The sequence below is a fragment of the Miscanthus floridulus genome, chromosome 8 (genome assembly GCF_019320115.1).
Source record: "Miscanthus floridulus cultivar M001 chromosome 8, ASM1932011v1, whole genome shotgun sequence".
NCBI classification, from domain to species: domain Eukaryota; kingdom Viridiplantae; phylum Streptophyta; class Magnoliopsida; order Poales; family Poaceae; genus Miscanthus; species Miscanthus floridulus.
Window position 1 is genome coordinate 89,349,200 of NC_089587.1, and position 10,092 is coordinate 89,359,291.

The 10,092-nt window shown below is 44.9% G+C and overlaps 1 protein-coding gene across 1 annotated transcript; it reads right to left on the minus strand.

The window, feature by feature from the left end:
* Positions 1-459: 459 nt before the first annotated feature.
* Positions 460-5,703, minus strand: LOC136472895 (pyruvate dehydrogenase E1 component subunit beta-1, mitochondrial). The gene is made up of 14 exons (XM_066470594.1): positions 5,444-5,703; positions 5,266-5,352; positions 4,310-4,390; positions 4,201-4,227; positions 4,032-4,094; positions 3,850-3,936; positions 3,067-3,192; positions 2,560-2,693; positions 2,401-2,473; positions 2,239-2,304; positions 1,958-1,996; positions 1,725-1,849; positions 1,531-1,645; positions 460-826 (listed from the first exon to the last, which is right to left on the minus strand). The coding sequence occupies exons 1-14, from the start codon at positions 5,492-5,494 to the stop codon at positions 755-757; spliced, it is 1,146 nt and encodes a 381-aa protein (XP_066326691.1). The 5' UTR covers positions 5,495-5,703; the 3' UTR covers positions 460-754.
* Between the last annotated feature and the right edge of the window lie 4,389 nt (positions 5,704-10,092).

The following is a 10,092-nucleotide window of genomic DNA, read 5'->3' on the forward strand; positions in this document are numbered from 1 at the left end:
GGCGGGGAATGAATTGGTTCATCCATGGGTCGGTCATGGGGGAGATCGACCTCGATCAGACCAGCCCCACAGCCCGCAACTTGCACCGCACATGTATTGCTCTCAGACGTCTCCATCTGTTGCTCTTGCTCTCCTCTCTCTCTGGGTCTGGGATAGGAGTATACCACACCACACCCACACCTGTGCATCGTAGATAGAATCTTCCGCCTGACCATACATGTCGCCTGAAGCGTCTTCAAGTGAGGAGTGAGTGTACGTGCCGAACGCGTCACTCTCGGACACCGCAAGGATTTGCCCGAACCATGCTTGCTTCCACTCTCGGATAACATCTCCCAGAGTTTGGCTGGCTGGCAGGACCATGGATAGACAGAGGAGTTTCTAGCACTAGCATGGAAGTGACGTGGTTATCAAAAAAGGCGCAACCAGAATAACTATTTGAGGACCTCTTGAGAGTTCCCCTTCCGAATACCACATGTTATTGACACCACCTCGCCTCATGTAAAATCTTATCTCCATAGGCTGCAATCATTCGTGAACCATAAACAGATGCAGAGTCATGCGCAGCCATCCGGCTGCGGCGGCGAAGACAACGGAACTGGATGGAGTACTGGACACCTCTTGGTGGCTCTACAAAATCAGCTCATGCTAGTTGAGTTGCAGCGGCAGTGGGTACTCGTCATACCATTATGGGGGACATATCTTTCTGGACTCTGGACATTAGACACAGAAATGGAAAAGGCAGGGTTCTGCTGAATTAGGCTGTTGCTGCCATCGGTACTGCTGCTCTGTAGCAAGCACGCTTGGCTGCCCGGACGATGTCATCCACCTGCAAGTGTCGCAATAACAAGGAGTCAAAAGAGGACCACCTACAAATAATCAATCACGCGAGCCTACTTTCAATGCCAGACTAATACCACAGCTCTACCACGTTCACCTTTCCCCAGCCAAGGCTCCAAAATTCTATCCTAGATAGAAATATTTGCATCTCCCTGTGGCATCACGGTGGAGATGCAGTGCACCTACCAGAGAGTATAGACAGTAGCCTACTACTCCCTGTCTTTAAATAAATGATGTTCAAAGCAAGCTAATTAGTTCATTATTCAACTAGTTAGCTTGTTCCTAAACAGCATATATTTAAAAACAGAGGGAGTACTATACTATTTTCTAAAAGACCTGTTAACTGTCTGCTACAACTCTCGCATCACACATGCAGCCATGACTGAACTCTCATGTGCTTGACACACCTAAGGCCTTGTCTGTTAATTCGGCTATTAGCAAAACAGCTATTGTTTTATCACCTAAATTAGCTTTTGTACCATGCCATGTCGAGGATTGCAAATCAAACATTAATTGTACAGAATGCAGGTCAAAATATACTCATGTATGCAAGACTGAAATTTCAGCGCAGCAGTAGTATTGTTTAAGGAGCTACTGAAACTGTTATGCCATTAGCTTTGTCGAATAACAAGAGTTGTGTAACCACAGATCCGTATGCAAAGTATAAATGAAAGCAAAAGGACCAGTATGGACCTGTGGAACAGCCATCCTCTCAAGGTTGGCAGCGTATGGCATGGGCACATCAGCTCCAGCAATCCTCTCAACTGGTGCATCAAGATACTCAAAGCTGTCCTCTACAACAGACATGCTGCAAAGACACATTTCAACCCATTAGGAGAGATGTAGACCATACATTGGGAAGGAGGGAGGGAGGGAGAGAGACTGACCATATTTCAGCACCAATCCCATGTTGAGGGAAGCCTTCTTCTACGGTTACCAATCTATTGGTTTTCCTCACAGATGCATTAATAGCAGCTCTATCCAGCGGTCTAATCGAGAGAAGATTGATTACCTGAACAGAGAAATTACTAAAGAATAAGATAACAACAATGGACTCCACGGGAAAATATATATGGTTAGCACAAGCCTGTAGTGTAGAAGAAATGCAAAAACAAATTACCTCGGCACTGATACCTTCCTTGGCCAGTATATCGGCGGCCTGAAAAATGACAGAACATGAGAAATGCAACCAGAACCACCAACTAGAGAACTTGGTTTACTGGATTTTCTTCTTTTTTGTGAAAATTGCAATAGAATAAAGCTATAATTTTATCATTATTAGCCAATAGCATGTTGAATTCCGACGACTATGAAATACATGAACAAGAATGTAAGTCAATACATGTATAAGCATTAAACAAACAATTCTTCCATCTACTTAAGAAATCTACATTCACACACCTGAAGAGCATATCCAACCATCTTGGAGAATGCAGTGATAGTGACATCTTTCCCTTGACGCTCTATCTACATTCATAAAAAAAAAAGATTTGCAGAAAATCCATCAAGGGAAGCCTGATCAGATTGAACTCTTCACTTCCACTAATAAATACAAGAACATACCTTCGCCTTTCCAATCGGAAGGCAGAAGCTAGAATCAAGTACCTCAGCAGAAACAGGGAACGATTCACCATAACTGCAGAAAAATGCATTATACAATGAGACGTCAACTCAAACAAACAACATAGAGAATATAGTTGAACAGAGAAAGATATTGCATACAGAAGTTCATTTTCAAGGAACACAACAGGATCTGGATCCCTGATTGCCGCTTTTAGCAAACCTCGAGCATCTTCTGCAGAATATGGAGCTAGAACTTTCAATCCGGGAACATGTGCATACCAAGCTGCATAGCACTGCATACTAAGACAGTTAGTAATTCCATCAAAGTACAGCAACATACCTATCTGTAAATATTTACAGGACTATAATGTCCATGAGATGATATGCACTGCATGATTTTAAAGCGACCTAAAGCTTACACCTCTTTCTCAGTAAACACATTTACATTTTATTTCCATTTTGAGAACAGCTCTACAAAATATTACCGTATGGAGATAAATAACTCTTGTAATGAACTATTTAGTCCTACAATTAATCTATCCTCTGTCAATGTATGTCCCAGCACAAGACTTTCAGAACATTAAATCATATGGCATAACTATTTGTCTTCTAAAGAATAAGAACAGCAACAGAACAACAATATAGAGGTAAGTTTGTGCCAATAACCTGCGAGTGTTGGGCACCAACTCCAGCAGCAGCACCATTTGGACCCCTGAAGACAATAGGTACAGATATCTGGCCAGCTGACATGTAGTTCGACTTGGCAGCTGAATTAATTATGTGATCAATTGCCTGAATATACAACAGGGTGTAATTAACAGATTTGTTTTTCAGCATATGGAGTCTCCAGTATTCATATTCTCAAAGATGGAGAGCAGTACCAGAATAACAAACAATATTGTTGCAGAAAATTGTAAAGACAAATTGCTGTGCAAGGAATTGTAATGACCAAACGTTCATCAGCGACACCATCTCAGATTATATAACCCCTCTGATTGAGTAATCAAATTAGAATGGATCATAGTGTTTAGTGGATCTGACAGATTTTCCCAGATATTCTAGCATGTGAAAATAAACTGAGTGAGGGAGTTCATGTCACTTTTTCTCAAGAGAAGAATGTCTACAGACATGTTAACATGCTGATTATGTATATACATCTTTCTTCAATGAGGTGCTACTTAACAAAATGCATTACAATCGTCAACCATTAGGAGCCATTCTAATTTATGTAATACATGCTTCTAAGAAATATAAAGCAAACAGAGAAGAGCAAAAACAGATATGCAATAGGATGCTGCAACAAACAGGAATTTTCCGGGATTGCAAAGCATGTAGAGAAAATGAGTACAGAAACCAACAGATATGCCAAGGAGTAAAGAACAAATCAAAGCAAACAAATAGTTTAATAATTGAATTAGTATGGTGATTTGCAGAATTCATTAAACTGACCTGCATCGAAAAGTTAAATGTCATGAACTCTACAATAGGTCGAAGACCATGGTAGGCGGCACCAACACCAATGCCAGTGAAGCCAGCCTGAACCAAAACAAATAAGATCAGTATGAGAATGTGATTGGGTCAACCTGACAGCTTATGAATGGACAATGGTGATCAATTTGCGGGTTTATAACCTCAGTAATTGGAGTATCAAGAACCCTATCAGGGCCATACTTGTCAAGCAAACCCTTAGATATCTGCCACAATGAAGAGAAGTTCAATACCAGTAACATTCATATATTACTTTTCAGTTGCCACAGGGAGAGAAAAAAAGAAGCATAAATCTTTGGAAATATTACTGACCTTGTATGCACCTTGGTACTCACCAACCTACCACAGACACAACAATTATTAAACCAAAAGAAGCAAGAATGGAACACAGAAAATAAACAAGTACAGGTACTGGTGGTACCTCTTCTCCCATCAAGAAAACAGAAGGATCAGCTGACATTTCTTCATCTAATGCGGTATTCAATGCTTCCCGTACAGTTATCTAAATAAGCAAAAAAGTGGCTGTGTAAAACTTCACGCCAAATGTCAAGGTCATAACATAGATGTACATCTGTAGAGAACCAAAGCCAGCTTCTTGAATTAATAACCTAACAGGATGTATAACTGTACCAACTGTCCCTGAGACCTCAAGGTATAATTCAGAGAATGAGAGATCACACTGGACACTTAGGTTCGCTATCTACAGAAAACCATTGAATCACCAAAATCAACTCATTACGCCACTGTTAGTTCAGTTATTCCAAGTTGGTTAACTTTTTTTTCAGGTACTAGGCATCCACCACCTGGGCACCTGGCATCTAGTCAGTACACTGTTCACTCCCCCAGCATAGGTAGAGTACGGTGCCATACAGTTCCCGCCTAATGCCAGGTGCTCTTCCTCTTCACACATGTAAACAGTATCACTGGTGAACAATCAATAATCTACACAAATGCAGTTTGTTTTCCAACACAAGCAAATTAATCATCATCGGTCTGATACACAACTGCTCCATGACCCAACCACTTATTAGATTCCCCCCACCTCCCGTTTCCCTGTACAGCTACTGCCATCCATTTGTTTCCGATCAAGGTCGACAACGAACAGCAGTCGCCATCAATCAGTATCCACCACCATTTACATCTCAGAAAAGGAAAAAAAGGTTTCAAAAATCTAGTCGCGAGGAGAGAATTTCGCAGTCGCAGGAAAAGTAAGCATATGACAATACAATTGGCGAGACGCAACACGGATCACGGCGAAGAACCAATCTACCGGAGCGCTGACAAACAAACATTGGCGGTGGCAGGGAAGGCCAGGAGAGATTCGGCGGCACGGCGCGACGTGCAGGGATCGCGAGGAGAAGGTAGCGTGGTGCTCACCTCCTTGGCGGCGGCGGAGTAGGTCCTGGCGGGAGCGGCGGCGGCGGCGGCCGCGGGGCGGAGGGCCTGCGCCAGCTGGGCGAGCACCTGCAGTGAGGGAAACGGATCACGGTGAGCGGGAGGCGAGGGCGGAGAGTGGAACAGGGGAGGGGGAACCCGGTGGCGGGAGGGCACTGACGCATCCGGATCCGAGCCGCCTCCGCGCGACACCCAGCATCTCCGACGCCATCGGCGGGGGGGTTGGAGGTTGGCGACGGGGGAGGACGAGAGGGAGAGGAGGGCGGCTTGGGACTGGGAGATGGACGAGTATAAATTATGATAGGTGTTGTTCGATTTGCGTGGCGTGACGGGTGTATCTGTATCTGGGAGTCTCCCCGATTGCCAGATGAATCGAGGCGGCGGCGGCGGCGGGGTGGGTGGGGGCGTCACTCTCGGGCGCGGCCGTGCCGTGCCGGGAGCCGAGAATGGTAGGTGCGTGCGGGCGGGCGGGGGACGGGGGACCAGGATGCGCAGGCGAATTTGCGCAGCTGCTCGGCCTGGCCTGATCCGTTTACCAGCTTACTAAATAAATAAACTGCTTAAAACAAACTACCAATTTTTTTTTATTTTTTATACTGACAATATATGAACTCTAGTATAAAACAAAGCAAAAAAAAAAAAACTTAAATAAAACAAATAAAAAAGTCAAAAATATTAACTCTAATATTTTTTCTAAACTGCCAATATCTTTTTTAGGTGTCACTGCTGCCACGTAAGTGTCTAGTGGGACGAATTGATACGAGAAAGAAAACCCAGTTGCCAGTTGCCATCCATCCAAATTTTATGGCCGCGACGAGATGACATGACGTCTCCGGGGGCGCTGGTGCAGAAATCGGGGAGACAGGAACGTTGATGGGGGCCGGGCATCTGGCCAGCGAGCGAAGCCGCCGTCCCCCGCCCGTTGGGGGCGTGGAGGGGCCGCCGACTCCGAGCCGCCGGAGCGAGAGCGACGGAGCGTTCGCTCGCTCGCGCGCGCCCATCCACTGGTCCATCCTTTACCTACCGTTCGTTCGGACTTCGGAGTGGCCACGGCGGCAAACCGTTCGGACCTCGGAGGAGAATGGCCGGCACCTGCGACCTGGGACCAAAAGCTCCCGCCGCCACCACCGTGTTATGAGCGATGGGGGTGGCGGCGCTCTGCATTGCTGTCGCGCCGTCCGGTGGCCAAAAGCTCCCGCCGCCACCGCCACCGCCAGCACGAAACGAAACGGCCACGGTGCAGGCTGCAGGGCAGGAGCCAGCAGCACGCGTGTTCTGGTCTGGAAGTCGCTCGCCGGCCGCCGCAGCTGACCCACCAGTGACCACCAGCAGCGTGTTCGCCTGTCACGATGCTTCCAGCCAAGTGCTTTCTTTCGATTAGTTAGGAGGATTAGCTACTTTAATTAGGCCTACCACTGCTACCACCATTCGTACTCGCCACCCAATCTTGTGAGTATTAGTTAGAGATGCTGGGTCTTAGCTTTAATAACATGAATGGGACGAAGAATCTAACTCTACTTTGTCTTCTTAGTGCGTACCCTCTGATTTGATTTTGTTTTTACAAAAAAAATTACTATTAAATAGCTAGGGGATTGTACGAATCAACTATGTTTATTATATATGTATATATAGTAAGTAAATCTGATAAATATATTATGCTGGCCTCAGTGCCTCATATTCCTTGAATGTCATCAACTCAACTGACCGTACTTAAGCCAATCTGCTTTTCATTAGTCAAAATCGGCGATCATTGCCCTCTGCTTCCTTTTCCTATTTTGCCCCCTCTCCTCCTGACATGGAAATTGGATCGGATGGCTTTGCCTCGATGGACACGGCCACTCTGCAAGTCTGCATCAATAAAGTCAACAGTAATACAGCATGTTATGTTATCATAAAAAAAAAGTCAACAGCAAAATATTTATCCTCGGATAAAAATTCACCCGCGGTCTTTTAACTTACAGCAGGTGTCACTTAGTCCCCGTTCTTTAAAAATGCAACTTTCGGTCCCAAAACTCGTCCCGCGCGCCACCAGGGGTCCAAACGGGCCAGGACCCGATCTGCTTGCGTCCGTGGTGTCCCAGCGTGGCGCAGACGTGGATCCGGCCCCAAAATCAGACGCACGCAACTGCCCCCCTTTCCCCTGCTCGCTCTCCTTCAGACTCGCCTACTCTGCTTCTTCTCGGTGGCCACGGTGGGTCACCGAGGCGTAGCTGGACGCCGGCTTCTCGGTGAAGGAGATCGAAGGAGAAGGGATTGGGTGGGTGTAGTAGGCGGCGGCAGGAAAGTAGGTGGCTGGCGCAGAGGCTACGGCGATGGGTCCGAAGCTGCGAGCAAAGCGGGAGCCTCCGCCTTGTTATGGTAAGTTCTGGGATGACAAAAGTCTCCAATTTTTGGTGCCCGAACTGATGGTTTCGAAGTAATCATGGTTGTTTGATTTGTAAAGTTTCGATTTTGGGGTCTAGGGTTTGACATTTAGGGTGCGATTCGATGAAAGTTGGGGTTTTGTTCATGGGGTAGGGTTAAGATGGGTACTGTGAAATACACTGATGTCGTGTAAATTTACCTGATGTAGTGTGGTGAAATGTAGTGAAATACTAACCATGGCGTAGTACTGATGTAGTGTATTTGCACAATTGTTTGACTGTAGGTAGCAACAATGAGTTCACTGTTGAAGTTCATCATGGTGGATTTTTCGTTGGTTCGGGAAATTTGAAGTCCTATGTGGATGAGAGGATAAGCTGGTTTGATTACTGTGATGTTGATACTTGGTCCACTTTGTGGTTTGATGACATTGCACAACAACTTGGTTATGAGAGCAGCACTGCCTTGAAGGTGCATTGGTTGCTGCCAGGAAAGAAAATGCAAGATGGCTTGAGGCTTATGCTTACTAATGCAGATACAAATGATATGTGTTCAGTGGTTGATAGGGTGAAGACATTGGTTCTGTATTTTGACCAAGACGACATTGGTGGATTTTCATGGGATGATGTGGTGCTTAACCCAGTGACAGAGCTTCCCAAAGTGATCAGCCCTGTGAAGGTGCAGCACATGGAGAAGAGACCAGAGAAATTGCCTACATTTTACAGTGATTTGAGGAAGAAGACAACCCCAGGTGCAGATAATGTCAGTGGAAGCGAAGATGATAGTGATGATTCAAACTATTTTGTGGACAGTGACAATGAGCTGGATGAAGGAGATGATGACTTATATGAGGAATATGTAGATGATGATGTGGATAAGGCTATGCAGATTGCAAAGGCAAAGAAGGCCAAAGGAAGCAGGTTAAAGGGGGACAAAGCGAAAACACCAACAATGAGCATCGATTCTGTGTGAGGCATTTGTATGCAAACTTCAGGGATGCTGGTTTCAAAGGTGAAATACTTAAAAAGCAGTTGTGGACCTGTGCAAGAGCTAGTACAGAGCAAAAGTGGCAATATCACATGGAGAAGCTGAAGGCACTCAGCCAAGCTGCATTTAATTGGTTGGAGAAGATGCCCTCGAACACATGGGTAAGGGCTTACTTTGCTAAATTTCCTAAGACTGACCTGCTTCTGAACAACAGTTGTGAGGTATTTAATAGTTACATACTAGAAGCTAGGGAATTGCCAATTCTTTCCATGTTAGAAAAGATCAAACAACAACTAATGACTAGGCACTATAACAAGCAAAAGGAATTGTCTGAGCAGTTTGTTGGTCCTATCTGTCCTAAGATTAGGAAGAAAGTAGCAAAGAATGTAGAACTTGCCAACATATGCTATGCTATGCCATCTGGAAATGGTTTATTCCAAGTACTTGAAAGGGAGTTTAAGTACATTGTGGACATTAGAGCAAAGACATGTGAATGCAAGAAGTGGAATCTCACAGGAATTCCCTGTCAGCACGCTATATCATGCTTAAGGCATGAAAGAATTTCAGTTGAAAGTGTTGTCCATGAGTGCTACTCTCTTAAAGCATTTAGCAGAGCATATGAAAGTAAAGTCATTCCATGTAGAGATATTACACTGTAGGAAAATGTAAATGGTCCTACAGTTCTTCCACCTAAGTATGAGAAAAGAGTAGGAAGACCACCTAGGTGTAGGAGGAAGGAGCCATAGGAAATTCAAGGAAAACATGGACCATCAATTTCCAAACATGGAGTGGTCATCAAGTGCAACTACTGCAAAGTAGAAAATCACAATGTTAGAGGTTGTTTTCTTAAGAAGGCTAGGATCAATCCAGAGGATTATGTGACTGAGGACTTGGTCCCACCAATCTCAACTGAATATGGTACAGCCTTTCAGGTAAACTGCTACTGCTGCTGATCATGTACTACAGCTAATTGTTTGCCATTTAAATTATTTTGATGACATACTGCCATTTGTAAACCTATAGGATACCCCAAAATCTCAGTTTGTAGGCCATGAAGGTCCACAAAATTCTCAGGTATTCACAGAAGGCCATGAAGAACCTACTGCTATGGCATCAGCATATGACCACCTGACACAAACTGGTGATGCACCAATATACTCCCAGCTGATGTCCAATATGAGCTCGACCATGTTACTGCAAATGATGCAAAAGGTTATCAACTTCACATGCCTGCTGTTATCAATTTTGTTGTTTGATGAATCCACTAATGTAGGTCACCATCTTTATTTGGCAGGGATCAGATTCATCCATTCCATATGAGCCTGTAGGGCCACTGCTAGATTCAGTGTTCATCAACACCAACAGGCCATTGGGAAGGCCAGTACCTCTAACAACAGCCACCAAGGAAGGCAAGACTGCAGCAAAGAGGAAGAGGACTGCACCAGGATAGAAAAAGGTTCC